Source organism: Mus musculus, chromosome 2 (assembly GCF_000001635.26).
Source record: "Mus musculus strain C57BL/6J chromosome 2, GRCm38.p6 C57BL/6J".
Taxonomy (NCBI): domain Eukaryota; kingdom Metazoa; phylum Chordata; class Mammalia; order Rodentia; family Muridae; genus Mus; species Mus musculus.
In genome coordinates this window covers 161521647-161549364 of record NC_000068.7, presented here as the reverse complement: position 1 = coordinate 161549364, position 27718 = coordinate 161521647, and the positions used below count along the sequence as shown (strand labels likewise).

At 44.1% G+C, this 27718-nt stretch overlaps 1 protein-coding gene across 17 annotated transcripts in view; it reads left to right on the top strand.

Moving 5' to 3' along the window:
• Ptprt (protein tyrosine phosphatase, receptor type, T) overlaps nucleotides 1-27377 on the top strand; it is a 1139160-nt gene extending 1111783 nt beyond the window's left edge. For 16 of the 17 annotated variants that reach the window (NM_021464.5, NM_001291149.1, NM_001291151.1 and 13 more), the window contains 5 exons: nucleotides 1950-2081; nucleotides 14771-14896; nucleotides 15721-15884; nucleotides 18793-18928; nucleotides 19796-27377. In NM_021464.5, the coding sequence (NP_067439.1) occupies nucleotides 1950-2081; nucleotides 14771-14896; nucleotides 15721-15884; nucleotides 18793-18928; nucleotides 19796-19849 (612 nt within the window). In that variant the 3' untranslated portion in view covers nucleotides 19850-27377. The remainder of the gene's footprint in view (nucleotides 1-1949; nucleotides 2082-14770; nucleotides 14897-15720; nucleotides 15885-18792; nucleotides 18929-19795) is intronic. The other variant, XM_017316600.2, reaches the window with a different exon arrangement.
• Nucleotides 27378-27718: the final 341 nt, after the last annotated feature.

Genomic DNA, 27718 nt, shown 5'->3' with positions numbered 1-27718 from the left:
TTTTTAATTTAATATTATTTTACTTTATGTGTATGAATGTTTTGCCTGAATCTGTGTCTGCACACCATGAGTGTACCTGAACTGGTGCCTGCAGAGACCAGAAGAAGGGTGTGTGTGCCTGGTGCCTACAGCTCCCTGGAACTGGAGTTACAGACAATTGTGAACCTCCATGTGGGTGCTGGGAATTGAACTCAGATCCTCTGGGAAAGCAACCACTGCTCTTAACTGCTGGATCATCTCAATAGCCTTAGGCTGGATTTTTTTTTCCAGTGTAGAAATGGCTGAAAGGCCATGCTGACATAACCTTTGAGCTTGGAGACATTTAAAGGGTCTGTCCCCCAACACCTATTGTTAGACCATCCACTGGTCAAAAGAAGGCCCTGGGAAACAGGAATCCCTAGTGTAGACGCAATAAACATGTCTATAAGGCCTTGCCGTGCTATTTCTGAGCCTCTGTCCTTCTCTTCCCATTTCCTTCTGACTTGTGACTCTAGAGCAACAGCTCTGACTCCCACCTTTCCCGGCTACCTTGATAATGGATCGAAACAATGGCTGATTTTCAGGTTGCACAAGCTACCAATGAAGTGGAGTCACTACTCAATCTTTCCAAATATCTTCCCCTTTGGTATTGTGTCACATGGGGCCCAAATGAAGCTCTCAAGTTTATACTGGGATCCTCCCAACCTCTGGGTCTCAATGTCTATGTCTGCAACACAAGGACAAATTAATGTATTTACTAATGCTGTGTTGTCGTTGTTTCTAATGTGAAATTAATGTATTTACTGGTGCTAGGCTATGATTGTGTCTAAGTGTGCTACCCAGACTCATCACTGATGCCGAGGAAAAAACTTAAGACAGGAATTGATCCACCCTGTAGTGAACTTGCTTACCATGTTTTTTCTTTTTGTTTTTTTAGATTTATTTTTATTAGTTTTGATTGTGGGTAGGTGTGTGCATACCTGCAAGTGGTGTGTGCATACCTGCAAGTATGCTCACGTACATAAGTGTAGTGCTTCTAGAGCCCAACGGTATCAGATCCCTTGGAACTGGAATACAAATAGTTGTGAGTTGCCTGATGTGTGTGTGCTGGGTGCCAAATTCAGGTCCTCTGGAAGAACAGCAAGTGCTCTCAACCACTGAGCCATCTCTTTAGCCCTAATTGCCAAGTGTTGTTGGTTTATTTGGTTTTAATTTGCACACCACATACATTGTACGACAACCATCCCTTTTGATTTAAGTTTCGTTTTCCAGAAAAAGAGCTTTGAAACCATCTAGATTTAACAGTGTTTACTGCCTGACTCTCCACAATGATATTTAAAAATAAGAATGGATAACAAATGGGTGGGTAGTGCTGGATGAATGAACACATGGGTGAGTCATAATTTATGGGGGACAAAACTGGGTTTAAACCTCAGGTCCACATGATTCTAATGACTGGCTAACTCTACTGCCTTGTGGGCTAAAGGACATAATGTCACCTCTGGCCAAGCTAGCTCAGCTCTCAATCCATCCCAAAGACAGGAAGATCCCTGCTATCAGGCCCCTCTGAAGCCATTGGTCCCCTCCTCAGCATCATAGGCACAGGAACTTGTGGGATCCCTGATATGACAAGAGGTGCTAAGGCCAACAGCACGGTAAACCTGTATCCAGGATTTTTCATTTCACATTGTAATGATGATTTGCTGAGCTCTGAGACATAAATAATTTATTTGGATAATCCCTATCCTCATGACACTTTCCTAATGAAATGTCTTAGTTTGGAGGAGAATGTGTTCATTATGGGAAGGTCCCCTTTGCCGCCAGGGCACGGAGAGATAACAGAGCAGGCAGGTGCTGTGTGAAATCTGTTTGGCAGGCTCAGGGCCTCTGGCAGTCATCCCAGCCTCATCATGATCAGAATATCACTGATGGGTATATATTTGACTAAACCTGTGTCACTCTTTTGTCAGAGCCACAAGCAGCCTGCCGCCTTCGTGGTCACCCAGCATCCTCTACCCAACACGGTGGCAGACTTCTGGAGGCTGGTGTTTGATTATAATTGTTCATCTGTGGTGATGCTGAACGAGATGGATACTGCTCAGGTAGGAGGCGACCGTGGGGCTGCTAAAGGTGGGCCCCAGTGGGTCATGATCTGTATGCTATAGACTTGCAAGGAGACTCTACAATGGCCCACTGGTGGGCATTGTCAGACTGTCAATACTATTCCACTGCCTGCAGAGTCAAAGAGTCTCCTACTGAATCCTTTACCAATGACTCCCATAAACTAGTCCCCTTGACTATGGGCTTTTTCTGAGTACACCAAGAACAAGACCCTGCTGTCTAAGCCTTAGACACTGGTTAAAGCCTTACTCTAAATCATGCAGAGATCAGAAAACCAAGATCTCACACAAAACACTGAACACCACCACCAACCCCAAAGGTTCCTCGCCATGTAGCCTCTGCTGGCAGAACCTGGAGTCTGAACCTGGGAATCTTCGCTCCCTGACTACATAGCCAAGCCTTGACTTTATGCCATAGCCCCTCTGAGTCTTTTAGTTCCCACCATCACGTGCCTATATTTTCACACACCTAAGACATTGGACACTCTTTTGGGACAGCCTCTGGATACATTATATGGGATACAGGAGATGAAGGTGGCCTTTCAGATTTTTGCCATGTTGTCTTCTCTGTGCCTTGAAGGAAACCCAAAGTCATTTGGTACACTCTTGTGTGAGTGCTGGCCTTGCACTGGCCTTGGGTGGGAATAATTTTCTTTCTAAATGGGCTTGAGCTATAGTTTCAGCCTTCCAGGAGCTGCCAGTCTTGCTACAGAGACAGATGGGCAAGTTATCCCAGGCTCTTGTGGCTGTGCTATAATAGAGGTCAGCAATGAAGTGCCATGTTGACCTAGAGCAGAGAGCAATTAATTCTATCCAGAGGGTGAGGAAAGACTTCAAAAGGAAGGTGATTTGGACCTTGAAGGGAGCAGGGGCGATCTGTTCATACAGGGGATGAATGGCTGGAGAAAGACTTCTACATAGAACAACAGAGGCAACAGCAAGTCAGATGGACATACAGATAGTTGCTTAGAGCCAGCTTTGGTTCCAGCACCCTGGGGCTGTATCCATAGGGAAAGAACGAGGTAAGGCTGGAACAAGACAGCAGGGCTCAGACAGCAGAGAAGTTCCCTCTGCAGGTTCAGGAGCCTGGGCCTTGAACTAAAGCCCTGATAAAATCAGACTGTTGTTTGTTAAGTGATAAGATCCTTTCCACCAATGAAGCTTTTATGCAAACCCAGTGAATGAAGCAAAAGTAAGCAGCCAAGGTCTGAGCCTGTTAAAGCAGGAGGTGGGGACCCTGAGCACCACCCACACTGGTCTTTCATCTGTTCCTCATAGCCCTTGGCTAGTCAGCTACCTGAGTCCCTTTGCAGTATGCTTCCCAGAGGCTCCAGGATAATTAGAAAGCCTTTGCTATCCATGGGGGTGGTCCAAAGGTTTCTAACTTGTGTTAGAAAGTAGAATCTAGGACCAGAGAGCACAGGCATAGAGATCAGAGACTGGAGAAAGATGTGAGTTACGTTTAGAGACTGAGGGGTGGGGGATCTGAACAGAGGAAGCAGCTTGAAGGAGAACTCGGGCTAGATGTAAGATCATTTTCCAGTGTGAAGTCCACACAGTTCAGGTCGCAGCTGCATGCGAATGTGGACAAAAAGTCACAGATGGTGGCAGGTGGCTTGTCTGGGTGATCAGACATCCAGGAAGCACCTGGCCAAAATGGAAATGCAGGAAGATGGGAGGGGTGAGCATGGACAGGAGCAGAGTGGGGGTGGGGGGGAGAGGTGAGTGTGTGTTGGAATGTGCCCATGCGAGTTATCCAGAAGAGGTTTCCTCTATTCACACAACCCATATTTGTTGAGCATCTGCTACTGCTATTTGCTGGAAGCTATTCTAGGTTCTTGGAATGTATCAGTGAACAACACAGACAAGGTGAAATGAGAATATTCCCGTCTTCCATGCTCTTTCTATTCTAAAGGGGAGAGACTACCCATAAACAACAAATGCTCTATAAGGAATTCAATCATATATTGAGACATGATGACAAGGAAGCATAAATGAATATTGTAAAACTGTGTTGGGACTCAGATGGACTAGGGTAGTCAAGGAAGGGCTTGAGAATATGTGAGCACAGAGTTGAAGGAAGCTAGAGAGCAAGCCACAAGTTCCTCCCAGGGAACAGTGTATCCAGGCAGCGTGATAGGAAAATACCTGATGCTCTCAAGGAGCAACAGAGTAATCTGAGGCCAGATCAGGGTTAGGTAGTGAGAATCAGTGGTGATATGAGAAGTGTAACAGGGTTATGTGCCATGTGACCTTAGTCACCATGGGGAGAATTTAGGACTTCACTCTGCAAAGGATAGGGAAAGTGACATGATTTGACTTTTAAAAGTATCCCTTTGTCTGCTATGTTGAGACTAGAGGGAGGGAGGTGATGGTGGTTGATCATAATAAAAGCAGAAAGCACACAGAGTGACAAGAACAGTCAGGCACAGGTGATGGTGGCTTGAGTTATCTAGTAATATGGTGTAGAGTCTACATGTATCCCAAAGGTAGGAAGACAAAACGTGCTTTCTGGTTAAAAATGGGAGGTAAAGGATGATGCCAATGTCTGGGCCCTGAAGAATGAATGGTTAGGGAAGAGAGATAACAATAGGGAATAAAGTAAATCCCCCTAAAAGAGAGTTCTAGAATATTCTAGAATCGGAAATTATCACCACCTGCTCTACTGTTTGGACAAGTAAGGCAACTCACCTTTATGAAATTCGAGCAAGGTGGGACCTATAAAAGCCTGTTTGCACTCCTTAAAGTTGTAGTTCAATGGCAGAGCAAGTGACCAGCATCCAAGAAGCTCTGGGTTCAATCCCCAGCTGAAGGATGAAGGTCTAGTTGCTCTTTTTTCTGTCCCCACCCCCCCCTTTTTTTTTTTCAAAATTGAAGCTTGGGAACAGAATGAGAATTGTGAAAACACTTACTTTTGGACCTATAATATCAAGGTCACTGACGTTAGCTTGCTCTTTTAAAGAGTAGTCCTTGGTGAATGATAGATCTTTTAGCCCCAGATGTTGGCACAGCCTTTGAAAACCAAGTCTCTGAATGTAAAAACATCAGGCTCCGAAGCACCCTGAGACTGGCTGCTATACACAGCTGGCAAGCATCCCCTGAAACTGGCAGATGAGTAGAGCACTTATTGATATAAATATCACCACAGCAGCTGGGTGCCTTGCAAAAATAAACAGTGATAAAGCATGAGCACCAGAAAGGCCGCCTTCGGCACCTGGAGGGGTGTGTCTTTGAAGTGGTATGAGCATCTGCCTGCTAGCATGCTTTTGCCAAGGCAGCTCTACATGTGGGCCAGGCCAGCAAGGTGGACGGGTCTACTGAGGCCCTAAGCAGCTCTCAGTCGCTGCCAAGAGAAATAACAGTTCAGCCTGTGGCTTGACCGTGAACGCCTCGTGGAGGATGGTCAAGCTACAGATGGGATGCAGGAAGATACGGATAGGGAGAAGATGCGAGCTCCCAGAAGCCCTTATTGCCTTGTATCGCTGTGGGAATGAGCTCTAAATCCTATGCTCCTTCTTTGAATGGGCCATCTGCCGTCATAGTATTGTTTTTCACAGTAGCTGCTAATCAGAGAATTATGATAAAATTCTCCATGAGAGCTGTTGATAAAAGTTGTCAACCCCTGGAGTTATTTCTAACTCTTTTGACTCTGAGGGCTGGGAAGTAACTTGCTGGATAAAGTTCTTGCTTTGCAAGCATGAAGACTAGAGTTCATACCCCCAGAATCCTGTAAAGCCAGACGCGGCAGTGCAATCTGAACGCTCCTACCCAGAAGTAGGAAGCAGAAACAGGAGAGTCCCCAGATGCTTGTTGTGGGCCAGTAAGCCTGGTGTGTTCATGGCAAACAACAAAAGACCCTGTCCCAGCTGAGCTAGGAGATGGGGACCAACACCAGAGACTGTCCTCTAACCTCCACATGTGCGCATGCACTGTTGAACACTTGTGCCCAAAAGCCCAGCATATCAGTGTACATACATACACACTTACATTGACATTTTTTAAAACCTTTATTACACTTAGTTAAATTGTTCCTATATTATGCGGGTGTCAGTCTCTCTGTCTCTCTCTGTCTGAACACATGTATCATGGGTCACTTGTGAAAATCAGAGTACAGCCTATAGAAGGCAGCTTTCTTTCTACACTGTTAGTGCCCAGGATCAAACACAAGTCATCAGGTTTGTTGGAAATCTTTATGAGCCAACTCACCAGGCTACATAATTTAAAAAAAAAAAAAAAAAGCTTCAAGGTGCTATGGTCAACTAGGCCAGGCAAAGTCCTAGATAGAACACCTAACATGAGGCCTGTAAGTGAGAGATCTTGCAAGAAAAAGCCTTTTATCATTTTTATAAGCCCATGACCAGACCATAGTACACAGGAAACGGGCATCAGAAAGAAACCTGTTGTTGCTTGGGTGTGTTCATGTTTCAACACTTGATCTCCATCTGGTGGTAGTGGTGGTAGGAAAGTTATGGAACCTTTGGGAGGTGGCACCTTGCTGGAGAAAGTGCCTGACCAAGAGCCTTGAAATTTGGATCTTCTTCCTGTTCATTTTCTACTTCCTGACTGTGTCATGCATGTGGCCAGCTGCCTCCCATCCCTGTGGCTCTGTGCTTTCCCTACTAGGAGCCAAAATAAGCCATTAAACTGCATCTTGTTGGGGGGTGGGGGGGGAGGCTTGTAGCTGTGATGAGATAAGTTCTCCTGTGTGGCCATGGCTCACTATGTAGTGTTTAGAAAGCTTTGGGGATTGTCCATAAAAGGAGTAGATTCTCTCTCTACCTACAAAGGACTCAACATGCGGTATCAAGGTGAGTGGTTTGAGTTGGGGCTTGAGTGGCTTCCAACCCAGAGGGAGGCTCTCAAAGGCCTTGTCAATCATTCATTCATCTACATACCTTTATTGAGAGCTTATCATGGGCTGAGCACAGACCTAGACACAACAGAAGACCAAAGAGGCACCCAAATCTGTGGGTCCCCGGGTGGCACATATTGTGCAAAAGGAATGAATCCCTTGCAGGCTGTCTTTGATTAAAAGTAAAATCTCCCTAGGTTGAAATCAGCTCAGTACGAACCTTAAGTGACCGAAAGACACAAAGCAAACACAAAGAGAGTTTCTTTGGTCAGGATATTTTACTACAGAACAGAAAAGTAGCTAAGATATACCCCAGCCACCCAATCTGTTCCCTTTTCTGCAAAATTCAGCTCTTTCCCTCTCAGTAGCTCCTCTCTTCATAATCTCCCCATAACCTGCCTCACACATACTGAGTTCCTATGGGTAATGCCCTAAACCCTCCCCTTCCTTCCCAGGAGAAAGTTCAGCTTTGGCTTTCATAAGAGTAAGTGTCCACGCCCCATGCAGAAATCACATTCCCACTTAGGGGGATGAGGTGTGTGGATGTCTTTTGATCACCATCCGGGTATTTCTTTCTGTGTCCCCTATACCTTTCACCCCTACTCCCACACTCTCTCATCTTTAACTGGCCACAGTGCCAAAGCCAATTATGTAATTCTATAGACTCTATTTAAAGGAATGTTATAATCATGACCCAGAATTTTAACACCAACTCAGGTTATTACAGTACTCTACTTAAATTCCACCTAATTCACTTCGCTGTTAAGTGACCCACAGTTAATCCTCCCCCCACCCCCACCCTGGAAGATCCCAGGAACCTTGTGAGCTAGAGTCATTCATTTCTGAGACTGTGATATTACCTACCCTTTCCTACTTATCAAAGGATTTTTTAATTAACAAAAGGCATAAGTAAGGTGAACCAAAATATACTTTAAAATCGTTTTTCCAAAAATAGAAACATCTGCTAGCTTTCATTCAACTATCAGAGCGTGTTTATTATCGTGATGACTAACAAGCTTTCAGATTCCGAGATGTTTAATGAGGGAGGCTACCTCTGCCTTTGTCACATTTCAGACCTGAATTTTCGACCCTCCCCCCACCCCACCCCACACACACAGAGGACTTCTTTTCATGGCCTTAACAGTTATGGAGATCACTAGGTGGCATAATGCACAGCAGCTGATCCAACACTGTCTACACTGCCTGCTTGACTTTTGCTGGGTTTAACTCATCAACAGACAACAGAAGTCCTCTGCCTTCTGCGAAGAAGTGTGAGCATTTCTAAATCATCTGTCACAATGAGGCTGGCTTCTCTCCTAGAGACAATCATGGGCCTTACCTATGCACATCTGCAGTGGAAGGCCCTCCCTTCTGGCAGCTCCATCCTCCCTAGACCACGGGGAAACAAGAGTGGCAGGGAAGAACATCTGGTCCAAACTACAGACTTTTAATCAACCCATTTGGGAGCATCTAGGTGTGTGGGCGTGTACATGGAGGGGTCAGGGGTCAATTCTGGGTGCCTTTAGCATTCTCTACTTCATTAGTTTGTTTGTTGCTTTGTTTGTTTGTTTGTTTGTTTGTTTGTTTTGAGACAGGGCTCCTCAGTAAACCTTAGGCTCATCACACACACACAAACACATTCAACATACACATACATACCGATAGTAATTAAAAAAAAAATTAAAAGAAAGACATAGAAGGTACTTCAAATAGGAACTTCAATGCATTTATTTCCCCATCTCCCAGCCGCAACAAAAAAATCCTCTTTGGTTTTCCAAGTTTCTCTTGAGAAAACCCTACATGCAAGGTAACCACCTTGCCCCTCTGACCATAACAATGCCTGTCTCCACAGCTACCCTGAGCTGACTCTTCAGGAATTTTTGCAATGAAGTCGAGCCTTTGTGTATTAATCCCAAAGATAAACTTTCAAAATGACTGAAACAGAAAGAAAAAAATAAAAACCTTTCTCTTTATCCATCTTGTCTTAAATAACGCTCCCTAATGGTGACAGCTCATGTGCCCAGATTTCTCACTGGAGACATCCCTATGCAAGGAGACATTAATATGCATATCCCCTCATAATAAACTGTAGGAATTAAGAGACTTGGACAAGTTAGCAAGAGAAAAAGTATCAAAGTGGAATCCAAGCTTTTCATTTTTATAGGTGTAAATAGAGGTCATTGAAACTAGGAAAGAGAAAATAAGGAGGGGGGGTTTGAGGACCACAAGAATGATAGAATACATGTGACTTGTAGGCAAGAAGGATACCAGAGAAAGGAAGGGCAAGAGAATGGAAGAGGAGGAGGCTTAACAAAACTAGTTATGTCTGAAAATACAGGAGACAAGGAAACCTGTTACCTCTTTGTTTGCTTAATCAGTGTATAAAGTAACCAATTAGTGTTTGCACTCTTAGTTTGCCCTGCTCCCCACGTGATACTCTCCAACCCCCAGTCTCTCTATCTCCTCCCCTCTGCATTCCTAACAATCTGCCCCAGTATTCTCCTTGTTGTGTGTGTTGTTAGTCTCTTCATACCACTTATTTTTTATTTTTATTATTATTATTTATTATTATTATTTAGATATTTTCTTTATTTACATTTCAAATGTTATTCCCTTTCTTGGTTCCCCCTTCAAAAAACCCCTATACTCTCCCCCTTCCCCCTGCTCACCAACCTCCCACTCCTACTTCCTGGCCCTGGCATTCCCTATACTGGGGCACAGAGCCTTCATGAGACCAAGGGCCTCTCCTCCCATTGATGACCGACTAGGCCATCCTCTGCTACATATGCAGCTAGAGCCATGAGTCTCACCATGTATACTCTTTGGTTGATGGTTTAGTCCCTGGGAGCTCTGGGGGGTACTGGTTAGTTCGTATTGCTGTTCCTCCTATGGGGCTGCAAACCCCTTCAGCTCCTTGGGTCCTTTCTCTAGTTCCTTCAGTGGGGACCCTGTGCTCTGTCCAATGGATGGTTGTGAGGATCCACTTCTGTATTTGTCAGGCACGGGCAGAGCCTTTCAGGAGACAGCTATATCAGGCTCCTATCAGCAAGCTCTTGTTGGCATCCACAGTAGTGTCTGGATTTGGTGGTTGTATATGGGATGGGTCCCCAGGTGGGGCAGAGAAGCACCTAAAAAAAAAAAAAATGTTCAACATCCTTAGTCATCAGCAAATCAAAACAACCTTGAGATTCTACCTCACACCAGTTGGAATGACTAAGATCAAATACTCAGGTGACAGAAGATACTGGTGAGGATGTGGAGAAAGAACACTCCTCCATTGCTGGTGGAATTGCAAGCTGGAATTGGAACCACTCTGGAAATCAGTTTGGCAGTTCCTCAGAAAATTGGACATAGTACTACCAGAGGATCCAGCATATACCCAGAAGATGCTCCAACATGTAATAAGGACACATGCTCCACTATGTTCATAGCAGACTTATTTATAATAGTCAGAAGTTGGAAAGAACCCAGGTGTCCCTCAACAAAGGAATGGATACAGAAAATGTAGTACATTCACACCATGGAGTACTACTCAGCTATTAAAAAAATGAGTTTATGAGATTCTTAGGCAAATGGATGGAACTAGAAAATATCATCCTGAGTGAGGTAACCCAATCACAAAAGAACACACATGATATGCACTCACTGATAATTGGATATTAGCCCAGAAGCTCAAAATACCCAAGATAATGAAACTCAAGAAGAAGGAAGAACAAAGTGTAGATACTTTGATCCTTCTCAGAAGGGGGAACAAAATACCCATGGAAGAAGTTATAGAGACAAAGCGTGGAGCAGAGACTGAAGGAAGGACCATGCAGCAGAGACTGCTTCACACCACTTCTTAAAGCTCTTTTCCTTTATTCCTCTTCTGGACCCTTTCTAGCTTCCTGACCTCTTACTAGACTTACACACACACACACACACACACACACACACACACACGTATAAAATTAGGAACTAGAAGCTGAATATGAGAGAGCATAACATTTGTCTTTCTTTGTATGCTACTTAAAAAATAGCCTTGAGAAAAACCAAATAAATAGATTTTAAAATATTTTTAAATAAAAAAAAGAAAGAAAGAAAATAAAGAAAAGAAAAACAAAACAATAAAAAAATCAAACAAAAACAAACAAAACAAACAACAACAATAAAAACCAAGGGAAATGGATCCAGGTAAACAAGCTCAGTGGATAACTGGCTGGCAGTGACCATGGTGGGGGAAGAAAACTGAACTCTGAAAGTTGTTCTCTAAACTCTACAAGCAAGTGACATGTGTGCGCATGCACACACACACACACACACACACACACACACACACAGGGAAATAGAGTGTACTTTGATCATGAGCCCTAATGCATTTGTTTCCCCAGTTTTCCTATGCTTCATACTCAGGACAAAATGGCAGCCATGCGTTTGGACCCAAAGATGGTCTTAAGCTAAACCGAGAGGACATTTTTGCTGATGAAAATCATTTGCAAGCCTGGAAGGGTCACTGGGTATGGAGCACTTGGCTTCTCTCCACACTGTCTCCTATTTCCTGTTTCATGATCACGTACAGCTATGAGAAGACCCAGACCCCAACGATCCCTGGCAGCTCAGATGCACATCTGTTCACACATTGCCCAGGCAAATGGCACCCAGTACTGCAGTTGTGGTCTCACAAACTAGGAAGCCCAAGTGAAAGGATGGCACTGCTTTCCCATTGGAAGGGCCCTGCAACCTTTTCCAGCCCTCTGGGCATTATGGGAAAACAACCTGGAAAATCAAATGCAGAGAAGAGTCCTAAAATTTAGGTCTCTTGTTTGAGGCATAGTAGAACCTATTAGCTTGAGAAATTGGTCTGGAAATCTTATTAAAAGAGACAAATCATTCCACATTCTCCTCAGGCTGAAAATATCGGGGGTAATAGACTCTCCCCAGTGCCTCGGACCCATACGCCTCATGTCAGGATCACAGCTGAACTCTGGCAAGGCTAAATTCAATGCAGGCAATAAAGGCAATTATTTTTTTTAAATGGGAAGTTCTGATTAATTCCAGTTTCTCTGGCCAGTCACGGACTTATCGGGACCAGTCCCTCATTACTGTGAAGGTTGCAAGGCAGAAGAGCCGGTGGCAAAGAGAAATGAAGTTCAAACTGTAGATCTGTCATTACTGCACAGCTATGCTGCAGCAGACTGTCCAGCTATGGAGGCCCCTGTGACCGGCCCTCCTATATTCACATTGTTTCTCAGTATGCTTGATTAACCCTTGGTGGAGAGTTTAGGCAAGCCAGGGACCAATACCTTATAAAACGGTACCTGTGCATCTTTGTTACTTGGCAGGACATTCAACTTGAGAATTTTTGACTTTACAGTGTTAAGTAAACAATACACGCTTGATAGACGCTATGTAGATTTTGATTTGCATGTCATCCTTTGGCTGGTGACATGTAGTACTCTTTGGTGATGCTTAGGCAGTAGCAGTGAGCTGCAGATCCCAGACACCCAGAATCCTGCAGAGAAACAACTAGCCCTTTACAGTATGCAGGCCTTCCTCGTAAAGCCATGAAGGCCTGTAGGTTATGTGTGCCAGATGCCGTGTTTGCAGCCCTGGGGATTGAGCATACAGCCTCCTGCATGTAAGGCAAGTGTTCTCACGCTGATCTATATCCCCCGTTCTAAATTAATTTTCTCCCTTATGATGTCATCAGCCAATGATACATTTGTGGAGCTGCAACCAACCCCATCATAAGCCAAGTAATATGTGAGAATGATAATAACCATACAATAGCAATAACTGGCCTACAATTGGATTATAAATGCAATAATGTCCTGCAGTGCCAAAAAGGTATTCATTTCATGCCTTATACAGGATCAAAGGATCTATTTTCATGAATTATCTCCTTTATCCCCAAAACAACCCTAATAGAGAAAGAGATGGCAAACATTGGTGTGAAAGGCTAGACAGAAAATCTTGTAGGTGTCTAAACTACTCAGTTCTGAAGCTGCAGCCCTGGGTGGCAGCACTCATAGACAATAAATGAGCAGGTTAACATGTAAGTGTCAATTAAACTTTATTTCTAAAAAAACATTTTGTGAGCTGGAGAGATGGCTCAGAGGTTAAGAGCACTGGCTATTCTTCTAGAGGTCCTTAGTCCAATTGCTAGCAACCACATGTTGGCTTAAAAACCATCTATAATGAGATCTGCTGCCCTCTTTTGGCCTGCAGACATATATGTAGGCAGAATGCTGTATACCTGATAAATAAATAAAAGTCTTTTAAATATTGTTTTTTTTTTGTTGTTGTTGTTTGACTATTTAGGCCACAGCTGACAATCACAGCTAAAGTTAAATGATGGTATTCCTAGGCAAGAATTTCTGGTTTCTACTGGTAAAAGGCAGGGGACTTGATGCTTCCCTTAGGCATACCCCATGTCCTATTCTTTCTTTATCATTCTAGCTTTGGAGTGAAGAAGAGAATAAAAAGCATCATGCCATGTGACTCCCCAGGGTGAACTTACAGTTCACTACCATCAACAAAGGAGAGAGCAAGTCTTCCTTCCCAGGAAATCCCTGCCTCAGAGGAGGCCCCCTTCACTTTCATGGCCACCTCTGTCAACATTTACAAGCTGGCATGGGCCATGGTTGACCTTGCCCTGTGAGACACTCAGTGCAGAACTGCTGTTAGAAGCTTCAGTGGGTCTTTATGGGTATTGACTATGCCTTCTTAACAATTCCCAGGCCACCAGTCTATCACATGGCCTCTCTCCTGGCACCAATAGCTCCCAAAATCCTGTGTCCCCAGTTGTCATCCTCCTGTGTCCCAAATCTAAGACAATGACTAGGCAGGGTCCATCTCAAAGCTCGTCAGAGACCAAGGAATTTGAGTAAGCATGCTTTTCCCCTCCACAGATACCCAGACTCAAGTCACCCAATAGACACAAAGGAGTGAGGTAGCCATCCTCCTTGATGATGCTCATACACTGAGGACCAGGACTCCTCAGTCTCTCCAGGGCTACATCAGATTGACATGATTCTCAAGAAGTGTTGTGTCTATTATGGTATGCCTAGCTGCATCCTAGCCTGTGCTCATAACTGTTCCCATGGCTATGGCGAACAAAACTGGCTTCAGACGCTGGAGGACGGAAACAAATAGCCTCTAGCTGCGAGACACCGTCTTAGAGTAAGAAGTGACTGGCTACAGGCTCTAAACTCTGTGTGTAGTTCCCAAGTCCAGAAATGTTGTGAAGACAGTCAACAAGCTCTCTTGGCACCCAGTGAATATCCTCATGGTACAAGGGAGATGCTTATCCTCAGTGTACACATGAGAGCAGAGGTCTGGGGGGAAAAAACCTATATGCTTAGAGCCTGGATTTGGAGCAAAGACTGTCAGATGCCAAACCCTGTACTTTATAAAACAGTCTGAATATGACGGGGAACAGTCACCGTAGACTTCTCTAGAATGGGAAATAGTTTCCTCGATTGTAGTAGAATGAAACCAGATTATGCCTACCTTTCACTTCTAGGTCCTAAAATTCTGACAGAAACATTGACAGGTAGATGCTCTTTTCCCCATTTAAAAGATGAGAAGACTGGGGTCCAGAATATTAAAAAATAGTTTGAAGTCAGCATAGCAAATGTTTTTAAGTCTGCCTCTATGCTCAAAGAGTTTAACATTTTAGAACCAAAGAAATTGGACCTGTACCTCAATAAGAAAGCTAAGTACAGTTTGCTTCCTGGTCACGTGTCCTGCTCATAAGAAGAAAGGCTCCGTGATAAATAGCATTTAATATGCCCCCTTCTTTGCCCTCAGCCTTCTGTGACCTCTTCTTTTGCTTCAGCTCTGTATGCAGTACTGGCCTGAGAAGACCTCCGGGTGTTATGGTCCCATCCAGGTGGAGTTTGTCTCTGCAGACATCGATGAGGACATCATCCACAGAATCTTCCGGATCTGTAACATGGCTCGGGTAAGTACAGAGCCACCATGGCTCACTGTTCCCCTTCTTTGCAGAACAGATGGAGGTGGCTGGGAGAGGATCCCACTAAGACCGCCAAGAGTCTGTGTTTCTCTCTCCTGATAAGCTCTTCCTTGGGGAAGTGATGTCTTTGCTGACTCCAGAGCCAGCAATGGCTCCAGCACAGTTAGATGCACAGAGCCCCATCCAACCTGCCAGCTGCCTGTTTCCTGACACGCTAGCAACCGTGTAGACAAAACTTCTCAGACATTAGCTCTTCCCCATGCTGGCACATCGCTCTGGTACCCTTCAGTTGGGTCTTATGAGCTTTGGACAAGGCCCTACAAATACTGAACATGGAAAAAATAATTAGTGACTTTCAAAGGGATAGTTACTGGTTAAACACTGGGTAGGAGAGAGCACAATAATAGTCCATGAAACAAGTATTGCTCTCTACTGAGAACCTAGAAAAATGGTCCTTAGGCACTGCCCTCAGAGTTTACTATCAAGTAGAAACACGAGATAAACTGTAACAGATGAGCTTCAGAGAGAAAGACTTCTGCTTGGTAGAATAAAGAAAAGCATTGCTAAAGAAAGGGACATCGGGATGAGTTGGAAGACTGACAGGAGTTTTCAAGGCACAGAGTAAGTTAAGCAGAGTACACAGTCACAACATTAGGTATAAGGACACTCTGAGCCCATGGTGGCACAACTGAGACCCCACTCAATCTGACTTCTACTCTATTACAGTCCCCTCCACCCCAGCCAGAATCTAAAAGGCTTGCATCCTTAGGTACCTCCCAGCAGAACAGCCCTAACCAATGCTCTGTTCTCAGCCACAGGATGGTTATCGTATTGTCCAGCACCTCCAGTACATCGGCTGGCCTGCATACCGGGACACGCCCCCCTCTAAGCGCTCTCTGCTCAAAGTGGTCCGACGGCTGGAGAAATGGCAGGAGCAATACGACGGAAGAGAGGGGCGCACTGTGGTCCACTGCCTGTGAGTGCTGTGGAGCTGGGGTGATGGGTGACTGGGTGTCTGAAAGTGCTGAAGGCTATGCTGGTGGCATAGCCAGTCTGAGGCATATCCAGTAGTTTCTCATCTCAACAGCCCTTATAGTCCATTGATAATGCATCCATAGGAATTAGAATCTTTTGATGAACTGAGGTGCCCATTTTTTTCTAAACTGTGGCTACATGACAGGCTGCTGAAGCAGAACATAGTAGGCAGATTGCTTCCCAGTGCTCCCAACACAGATATGAGTTCTACACCCTAAAGTGGGTATGCATATCATCCTGCTAGGCATAGAAAGCTTGGGATAAAGTGGCTCCCATTGACCAGAGTACCCTTGTGTTATTTCCTGAAGAAGAAAAAGGACAGTATTTTCTTAGCTTAATTTAAGCCAGGCATTTAAAAATGAATCATTTTATCCCATCTATGAAGCAGAGACTATCATTTTGCAGTAAGAAAACTGAAAGCAAAAATGGGTAGGGAACCAAGCTAGTTGCAGAAGAGACTCAGATGGAATCCACCAGACTGAGACCTAACATGTTGTCTACTGTCCCACAGTGTGTCTAGGAAGAGGGAAGGTGGGGAGGAGCATTCAGGATGAGGACCTCCTGGGCAGGGTGAGAACCTCTTGGATTTGCTCATTGTGTTTGCCTCCTAGGCTATACCCTACCTTGTGCTTAGTAGGAACAGGGACACAGAGCATGAGGAAAGGACACTACCGCAGTAGATGGCTTTTCAGGGCCCTGGAATCTGTGTCTTTCTGTGGGTGCAGTGAGCTCAAGACCAGTTACTGGGATGGTCTTTGTTTCCTGGCTTAGGATGGGAAGAGCAGGGGAAAAAAAGTACTTAATTACATGACCTTTGGTTTCCCCATCTGTCCACTGGCTAAAGTAGATTATGTTTACACCCTGTGGTGTTTAAGCATAAAGATTTTAGAAAAGAATAATGTATCTGCCAACAGAGAGATTTAAAACTGCCATAACAGAAAATATACAATTTTAAGTATTGTTTCTTAAGAGCAGATGTCACAGCATCCACTATGAAGAAGCATTCTATGTAGAGTTCAAACCCATAGAATATCTGCAGCCATAAGAGACATACATAGGATGTTAGATCAACAACTATCAACTCTTTAGAGAATCATTTGTGGGGAAGAGAACAAGGGGCCCTTCCTCTTTAAAAATATTGTATTTCAGAAAATATGAACCAAACTCCTCTCTTTTTGTCAGGATAATTCTTTCTGGAGTGAATGGAGGCATTAATTACCTTTCATTGACCCCAGAGTTGGCCTGTCTTTTACAAAGCTGCTAATTGTCCACTTCCTTCCAGATAGGTGGTTCATACATATCAGGAAGGTCAGAACTTAGAGCAGGTTAAACACACATGTGCACACTCAGAGCTAAAAAGCTCCCACCAGTAGAAACTTTTCTCTAAGGATACAGAAATGCAGACTCTAGATGTGGTGTCAGACATGCCAAGCTGTCTCTAACTATACCTCGTGACTGGTTTCCAACCCTGACTCCCTCCAGTTCTTTCCCACACATTATATGCCCCCTCATTAGTATGGCACAGCATCCATTCCTTGAGACTCCAGAAGGCCCTGAGATGACAGATTCTTTCACATTGTCTTCTTGGTCCTTGGGTTCTTATTTCAAAAGATATTAACTCTCCTTGCTAGGAAAGCTTCCTACTCTCCAGTAATTTTATATCCTAGCCTATTTGGGAGGGGTGGTTTGGTTGGTTGGTTGGTTGGTGGGTTGGTTGGTTGGTTGGTTGGTTGGTTGGTTGGCTGGCTGGCTGGCTGGCTGGCTGGTTGGTTGGTTGGTTGGTTGGCTGGCTGGCTGGCTGGCTGGCTGGCTGGCTGGCTGGTTGGTTGGTTGGTTGGTTGGTTGGTTGGCTAGCTGGTTTGTTGGGGGATTATGGTTGTTTTCACCCCTATCTCTCCTACCCTAGCCATTCAGGACAAGTGTGTCAGTCTACCAATAGGGACTTGGGCATCCTTGGGACCCGCAGGTATCATGACAGTCACTGAAATTCAGGGACCCACCAGTTAAGGGAGGATAATTTTCTATATTTGACACATCTGGTTAAGTTTCCTGTGGGTGAAACATCTGGGAGATTGACTAAGTACTTTAGTGTCTGCCCAGATGTTCCTTAGACACAGACCATTACATGAAATCATTAGCTGCCTTTGGCAGCCTGCCCAGGAGTTCAGAGTCAGGTAAGTTCCTGAAGATTATTTCTGTAAGGATAATTTACAGCTTCAGAAAGAAGGAGCAATGGAGGAATGGCCATTCCAAGAACATGCAGTCCTTATATCTAAGACAAGTAGGATCATATTTAAAGAAGATTTACAAGAGGAACCATGGAATTGGCCTGGTATTTCAGAAACACTGAGCCAATGTCCAAGGACCACAGCCCAAAGACAGGACTAGCTAGCTCAGGACTCATCAATTATTGTCTTTATTAGAAGATAGGAAGAAATACTAATAAAACCACCTAGTAATGTCCACTGTTTTCACTGGATGTCTGGTAGACCTAGAGTATCCTTTTGGGCATGGATAAAGGTACCACATGTACAAAGACATAATAATGCAGATCAGTGTGCCCCAATCAAGCATAAAATGCTTGTAGAGCCAAAAAAAAAAAAAAAAAAAACCTAAACTCCCAAAAAGTCATATAATCTAACCTCTTAATTAGGTAAATGGGGAACTTGGAACACTGACTAAGGAGTGTCTTTCCCAAAGTCAAAGAAGATTCACAGCCCTAATGGGATTTAAACTCATGGCTCAGACTAAAGTTCGAATGGTCGTCTGACCACACTAGGTCTGCTAGGACAGGTACTCCTTGCTCCAAAATCCTGGGACTTCGACTCACCTGTTCTCTCTTTGTTTAGAAATGGGGGAGGCCGCAGTGGAACCTTCTGTGCTATCTGCAGTGTGTGTGAGATGATCCAGCAGCAGAACATTATTGACGTGTTCCACATTGTGAAAACCCTCCGCAACAACAAGTCCAACATGGTGGAGACGCTGGTGAGCATCCAGGAACCATTATCCAGCACCCAAAGTCTTCATGTTCCCCAGACCTGAAAACTGTGACTGGGCATAGGACACACCTTCAATAACTGGGTCTCATTTGAATACCTATAGTCTGTGTTTCTTTTTCTTTCCAACCTTAGCAATTTCTCTTTCCTGCAGGGCAATCTAAATATTAATCCCAGTCCACCTACTTTGTTTTACTTTCTGCCTACCCCCTAAGAAAATGTCGTTAATTCAGACTTCAAGGAAAGATTCTGGAATAGTAGTTTGTGAATTATGGTTTCAATTCAGCCCAAGCCTATTCTAATTCACTTATGCTAATATTTTACAAGATCAAGCATTAAACTAGGGGTGCTTTGGATAAAGGATAGTGAAGCTAGAAGGAAGGCAGAGCCCAGATGGGAAGACCTGCTATAGTGGTGGAGATGACCCATACAGAGAACTTGACTATACATCTTTAAAGTGGATGATAAGATCTCACACAGAATGTGGCTCAAAGGCTGGTAGAGCAGCATTACCTGGGAAGTGTCTAGGAATGCAGAATCTTGAGAATCCCAAACGGACCGAGTCAGGATCTTCATTTTCAGTGCACACCCCTACATGTTCTGCACAAAGCTTATAGACTGAGAACCTTTGGTGTGTGATGGAATAACTGAAAGTGAGCAATCACAGGTGGGGATTCTGGGAAGTGTAGGCAGAATATGCATCAGTCAGGAGTTGAAGGATGTTCAGACATGAGATACGGCTACTTACTTGATTTTTAGTATGCTTACAGGTAGTTTTCTCCAAAATCTGCATCTCTAATCTAATGCATTCTTTTCTTTTCTTTCTTTCTTTCTCATCTCCTCCTCTTCCTCTCAGGAACAGTATAAATTTGTATATGAGGTGGCACTGGAATATTTAAGCTCCTTTTAGACTGATTGGATGGGGAGCCTGCCAGAGTTCAGCGGCGGCTGCAGCTGCCCCTCTATTTCTGTGACTGACAATGACTGGTCTCAGGAGCTCCGAGGTGGTACACCTGCTCAGCTCCAGGAAGAAGACTGCTGGTCTCATGCTCTGCAGCTTCTGTGGGGGTCTGTAGCTGTGGGAGATGCGGTTCTGATGGGGACTAGCATCCCTTCTACACCTGACAGCATCAGGCCCACAGAAGTCTACCCACAAGCAAGGCCCTGGACTTCCGATTCCCAGACCTCTTGCTTTTGTTCGTTCTGAGTTTGTTACTCTCATGGCAAGCTGACTGTGCAGGTGCTGGGGTGTGGGGAGATGGCCAGTCCTTCCCTTACCATCCTTAGGAGTATCAGGGGTGGAAGTTCTTCTCCATGCTATCCTGCAAAAGCATGGATTGTAGTTTGAGGGATCACTGTGTTATTGGTTCCTATAATCTCCCACAGGGGCCTCTGGCATGAGACAGCTGCCAATCTGGATCAGTGTGACTCCTGGATACCCCCTAGGCCAAGCAGAAAGCTTTTTCATCTTACACCTAACCCATCCTGGGTTCTACTCACTACAACCATCTCCAGCCAGGCCTTGACCCTCTGTAATCTCCCGGCCAACCTGCTGTATCTGTATCACACTTCGGCAAAGGTTTCCTTTGCTTTTCCATAGTCTGTAGGGAGAGGAGGGCTCATAGGAAATGTTACAGTATCTCTTTAATCTTTGTAGAAAAAGCCACTCTCATGGGGCAGGGCTCTTGCTGGCCTTTACAGTACAACCCTGCGCTTCTTAGGTGGTGCTTTCTGTGGGAAAGACAAACAAAAAAAGCTTTGAGTGTTTTCCCAAGTACATGTGAAAAGAAACTCTTGTGAGAGTGTAAAATTCTGTATTCTCTTATGTCAAAAGAAGAAAAGGATAGGATGGGAGTTTGGATGTGTGGCTGTCAGATAACTCTCTTGGACTTTTATTTCCTGGTCATACCCATAAAAAGACCCACTGTAGGATGACACAGCCATTGAACACATGAAATGGGACCTCTGGGATCAGTCCCTGGGTTGTGGGTGTGGAAATACAGAAGCACCTTTATAATTTGTCTCTCCAAATTTGAACTCTTTCCTTAAAAAAAAAAATCCAGCTGCCATTTTGAAATTGGCTACTGGGGCCCCAGCTTGGTTTATGATAGAATAAGCAGGTTTAGGCTGGGGGCCAAGTCTTGCTCAAAGCATGAATTAAGGGAAAGGAGAGAACATTAGTGAAGTGTTTCCTGCAAGCCAAGTGCCATGGTTACCACCTTCCATGTGACATCTCATATAGTCAGTAGCACCCCTAGGAACCCCTAGAGAATGCTCTCATCATATCCATTTGGTAATTGAAGAAACCTGAGCATCTTCTTCAGTGATGGAATTCTGGGTTCCAAAGACAGGTAATGGCACCGAAACCCCCCCCCCACCATTTTCCTCATGCTTTCTCAGCCAAGCAATTATTTTTATGGAACCAAAATAAGGCTAGAAACTTTGGAGCAGAGAGAGAGAACTCCAGGAGTAGAAATTTAATTCTTTCTTTCTGATAGCAGTTCTTCTTGGTAGCCCACACTTTCAGATATATTTTATTAACTCATTCGCAGTTCCCCAGAAAAGCTAGTCTTATCTAATTTCATCATTGCTAAAAACAATTCCCGTGCTCCCTCAGGCTACAAGGGAGCCAGCTTGGGAAGCTCTGTAGCCTGGGTTGAGCCACAATATCTGACAGCCTTAATAGCCAGAGGTCTAGGAAGGTCTATCTTGCAGACTGATCCAGTCTCGGTGTATGAGGGACACAGAATCCAATAAGGTACACATCTTGCCCTTCAGGCCCACTGTATTGTAGAGAAGCTGAGCCACATTGTAACAGTGGAGCATACAAGCATTTGATGAGCTTTGGTGTGAGAGTGACTTGCTCTGCCTAGAGCTTCCTAGGCAACATCCATTCCAGGCAGGGCTCAACAGACAGAAAAGAAGAAAAAGGAATTCAAGCCAAGGTGGTCAACATGCACAATGGTAAAGGCAGGTGAGAAGGTATCTGGAGGGACAGATGGTGGGAGGTCAGCCCAGCTAGAAGGTAGCAAGACAGGGATGGTGGCAGGAAGGTAGCCAGAGCCAGGGAGGAAATGTAAAGGGCACAGTCACTGCCCTGCAGGCAACAGGAAGTTGGCAGAGTTCAACAGCTATGCACTCAGTTTAGTTTTGGAGACGGCTCTCTCTGGACCAGCAGGACAGCCTATTTTCCTTTCATCAGACACTGTGAAAATGTTCCCTCAGTGTGTGCTTTTAATATGTTGTGTGTGTGTGTGTGTGTGTGTGTGTGTGCTCACTATTTTGTTGCTGGAACAAAATATGGAGTGAATCATGAGACTGAGCTCTTACGTAAAACCCAGGGTCTCTGTTCTACCATGGAGCAGGGTCAACAACCTTGGCCTCTGAGCCTTCAAGGACAGAATATGAAAGGAAATCAGGGAGCCAGCTCCCATTGGTGTGGGCCCAGGAGCCGTCTAGAAGTCTAAAAACACCAGAGTTGATCAAGGAAGGCTGTCACTTTGGAGGTTCAAAAGGAGCATCTCAAAGAAAAGGCACGAAAAGGAAATCTATGAGTTACTATTCTCTTTTGATGGGCCTCTTCCCAGGTATATTTGAGCATATCCCCAGGCCCCAGACCCCACTGGTCCGTCTGGATTCCTATGGCTCTAGTCTCCTATCTCTGAATGGACTTCCAGGTAGCCTTCAGGAGTCTATAGCATAGCCAATCAGCATGTTGCATTCTATTTCTTCAGATCTTGGCCACTTCTAACAGAGAGTGGATAGAGGGGAGAGGATTAACTACAAATCCTAGGATTCATTCTGCTGAGGAAAGAATTGAAGAGCTGACAGATAAAGATGACAGTGGTATCTGTCATTATAAATGGCGGGAATTTAAAAAAAAAATTCCAAGGGAAAGGAAGTGTGTGAAAATTCAGGCCATGCTGAGGGAAGGGCTAATTTATATCCTTATTTTCTCATAATCCAACTGTTCTTAAAGAAGGTGATCTTAAAACAGTGCACACAAAAAGAAAGTGGGGTACATGGATGGAAGTAACATTCTTCAGGTCCGGGGGGGGGGAGGGTAGGGGTTGGGGAGGCATGCAGAAGAGCTTAGATGATATGGGAAATGGTCCTAAGAAATTTAGATGATATTTTCCCCAGGAAATCTCCCAAGAAAACCCACTTTCTTCTCACCCGACCTACTTATGGGGTAGGCTTATTTTGAGACAAGCAAAGGAAAGATGCCAAAATGAATCCTCACTTAGCTAATATCTTCCTGTTGGTCACCAGTGGAATCCAAATGGAAAAGGTATAAGGTACAAATGAGATACCATGAAAACTGCCCCAAGTTGGCCATGTTTATGATGGCTTCAGGTTGGAACACAGCTACATCTCAATCTCATGTTCTTTTATCCCTACTGATATGATTATCATGGATGAGGTATGGGTCTGTTAGCTTCTAGAAAGCCACAGCAGGTCCCTTTTATAGGAACAAAAGAGGCTGCTTGCTTCAGGTGACTCTCAGTGTGGTTCTTAGCAATCAAAGACCAGCCAGATGTCACCTACTCCATGGAACCAGTAGATTCAGTGCTGTGGACTCTAAAACGTGAGCTCACTCTTCTACATTCTTGAAATATCTGTGACTATGGCCAGCACTACTTTACTATCAAGTAAACAGATCCAAAGGGAGAATTCATTTGCCCATACAAGCAAACTTGTCCTGGCTTTCTGACCACAGAGACAAAATTCTTCCATCATTGTATCTGAGATTTTCCCACATGATTACTCTTAGCAACAGAGACAAGAGCAAAACTAATGACTCAGTAGATATTGGTAAAGCCCAGTGCAGACAATGATAAGCTTCAAATTTCTCTAGAGCCTCGTGGTTTACATTCATGATATATTCGGATTCCATTTTCTAATTTATTCTTAGTAGTTTAAATATGACTGTATAAATTCATTTTTAAATCTGTCCTTTATCTCATGTATCTTTCTGATCAATCTTAGGGAATATCTCTGACCAAGGCATAGTGCCTGACCATGTTCCTTCCTCCTGAGGTTAATTCTAAACTCACATTCACACCAACTTACATTCCCCTTGGAGCATCTGTTGCTGTGGAGGTATCCTGACTGTACTGCTCCTGAGGTTCAGCAAAGGTCTCGTCTTCTTATGGAGGGTTCTGCAAGATGCCCACTAACAGACTAGAATAATGAGAACTTACCTGCATGGCATGGTAAAGGTTGAGCCCACAAAACCCTAAAAACAAAGGGGAAGCCAGATGCAGATTTACTCAGAGGATCCTTGAATGCTGAACGATGTCTGTTGTCTCTGTAGAGTTCCATGGCTTCTGATGTGGGAAAATCTTAGGACACACTTCATGAATTTTAAATACCCTTCCCTTCACATAGCTCAATACAATCCCTGGATCCTATAGCATTCAGCATTCAAGACAGATACCACTAGGAAGTACAAACTACTATGGCATGGTACGCCATGGTAAGTAGGATAAGAACTTGCTCATTGGTTTGAACTCCAACTGCACCATTTCTGGAATATAAAATATCAGGCTGAACAAGGCATGGAAAAGGAAACATACACACATCTTTGGCCAGGTTTAAAGGGGTTAATCTGGAAGGCTAGGACAGGAAAACAAGAATTCAATTGAAACCCAGCATCTACTCAGAAACAAGGATGCTTATAGACTGTTGAGCTCAGTGATAAATTCCATGGGGAAAAAATAAAGAAGGCCAACCCTCCTTAACCTGTAGCTGGCCACCCCTGCTATCATAGCAGGTCATCAGCACCAAGCTAAAGCAAGCTCAGTACTGTAAACGGTAGGTCTAGATCCAAAGCTGAACATGAACAGGATGCTAATCTTATGCTACAAGGTCAATGAGCCAAGATCCCTAAGAAGGAGTTGACAACCCAAAGTAAAAGTCAAGTGAAAAGATAAAACAGAAATTGCAATGTCCTCTATAAGCCTTGATTTGCCTTTCTTTCCAATTGACCAATCAAAGTGAGGCCCTCTGTAGTATCTCACTAGTTCTTACTCAGAGACAATAAAACAGAAGAGTAGAGTAAATTCGGCCATAGACAAATGAGACTTAACCTGGTTTGCATACGGTTGTGTACAGGTTTCTTATGTGAGGTTGTCCCTAGAGACCTATCAAAAATTATGAAATGCAAAGGCTTCCTTTAACTGAATGTGGGATCACCTTTGAAATCCTATCCTTTTTGAACAACAAAGAGAGAGCAAGTGAGAGCAAGAGCGAGAGCTTGAGAGTGAGAGAGTGAGAGAGAGTGAGAGAGAGTGAGAGAGAGAGAGAGAGAGAGAGAGAGAGAGAGAGGGAGAGAGAGAGGGAGGGAGGGAGAGGTGGAAAATAGAAAGTGGGGGAGAAAGAGAATAGTTCTAAACCGAGTTTTCTCTGACACATAATTTAGAGTCATGGAGCTGATATCCTGAGAAACACAGCACAAATATCTCTGACATATCTACATACGAATAAGCTCTTTCAAATTCTTGGTAACCACAGATAGACTTTTGCATGACAGTGGCTATATAACTGTATTGTGGAGACCAAGAACTATCTCTTGCGTATATCCTGCCAACTTCTACAAGAGGTAGAAAAGCTATCAAAGGGCCCACATTCACCCCTAAAATCCATCCATGAATATTAGTGTCCAACAGGTGGAGTCGGTACCCACATTCCTACCCCGCCCCAGACCTGGCACTACTTTATCTAGCACGAATACACCTAAGAGCTTAGTGGTGGTGCACAGCAGCTGGTACAGAGGACGGGTAAGAATTGGGAGGGGAGACAACCTTCTAGAAAGGACTTCAGAAAGTGATTAATCATGGGGCTTCCTTTTGGATTGGAGAGCCACGCTAGGTAGTAAAATGCTAACCCCGGTTCTTTGTTGGACTGTTTAGAGAATGAAGTGTAGGAGTCTTAGAATATTGAACAGCAAAGTGATGGTATTCAGGGTATTTAATGTAGATTGTGAGTCTTCAGTGAGAACCATTTCTAGGGCCTTTGTGAGCAGAATTGTGTTAGTTCCCCCCGCCCCCAATCAGTCTCCTAAAGGGACAGCAGAATACTAGCATCCATAGTCTTCTTAAGACTGTGGGTGATAAGACAAAGTCAAACATAGTTTGCTACCCTGGTTACCCCTGTGAGCGGTGCTGAGGTGGATGTGGAGACTGAGTACCTGTAAGAAAGAGCTGAGTGCTAGGGAGGATCGCTGCCTGTTTGAGTAGCTTCCCAACAGAAGCCAGGCATCCCCATCTCCTGGCCTAGGGTGAAGAAACAGAGTAGCCAAGGTAGATAGACTTCAGACCACTTTCACTTTCAGTGGGTGAGTCCTTGAAACTTGAAGGTCACATTTGAACTGGGAACCTCCAAACTGCAAACTAAGTAGGTAGGTCATGCTTGGTTTGGGAAGTGGAAGCCCTCTGTTTTTCTAATCAAATCATCTCCTCCTGTCAATCAAAAGGCAGCTCCAGCTGCATCTCCTAGCCTTATCCAGGATGGTTAGCACCAGTCACAGGGAGCAGTTCCTTGGCCATACATCTGATGCTTACTGCCATCACTGAGAAGGGCAGCCAGCACCCAGACTCACTGGCCACCAGGGCCCTCAATGACAGACAGAACCAATAAACATCGAGGCAGGAGTCAAAACAAGGCTTTGCTTCATGCGTATTGTCTCCAAAGGTTAATTCAGCCATCATTCCCTATTCAAGGCCTGTAGGAAAAGACTTCAAAAGCACAGGGATTCTGTTGACACCTTATCATAATCATTCCCAGTACATATATTTCATCACCAACTGGTTCTTGGGCTGGCCCAGGTTAGCCTAGGCTAACTCAGATTTGTAATCAGGATCAAAAATTATATTCTCCCTTCTCTCTTCACTCTATATCCAAGTAGCCAATTAAAGGTACAGTTGTAGCCTCTGTGGTTGCCTTGGCTACAGATGACCATACTGGTACACCTCTCCAGGACCTATCATGGCATTCCCAGTCTACACTAGGGAAGCTTACATTTTCATTGTCCGGTGGCATATGATATCACATGAGACCAAAGTCTCCACACTATCTGAAATCTCCACAAATCCCAGTGGCCTGCACTTGTACAGTTTGGGTGTTTGATAGATAAAGCACGTATGAGAAGAGAAAACAAAATAAATCAACTTCAGCAAAAAGAAAGCCAGCACTGTGCTGTCAATGTCTTTCCCCCCTTTCCCTTTTTATTTCCAGTTCTAGCTTCAAAAAGCAGAAGGTAAATAATGTCAGGTCAATGAATATCAGATATATTTTTTGACTGTACATTAAAGTGACGTGTAATCTTTTTACACCTGCAAGTCCATCTTATTTATTCTTGTAAATGTTCCCTGACAATGTTTGTAATATGGCTGTGTTTAAAAAAAAATCTATACAATAAAGCTGTGACCCTGAGATTCATGTTTTCCTAAGATATTTATGCTTGTGTCTTCCTGGGAGTGAGGGGAGATGAGACGAGTTCAGATTGAAATCCAAGAATTAAAGATACTCCTATCAGCTAGGCTTCTTCTTATTCATTTACTTAATCTTCCCAACCATAGCACAAGCTATGCATACTATTTCCTCTTTGATGATTGAAAAATGAGGTTCAAAAATACCAAGGGATTTTTCCATAAGTGTACACTGAAGTGGTAAAAGGCCTCTAAAGCAGTGTGTCCATGAGTGTGGTTCAGAATACTGGCTTTAGACTTAATGTGACATTTGCTATGCATACATTTTTAAAATATTTTCATCTCTC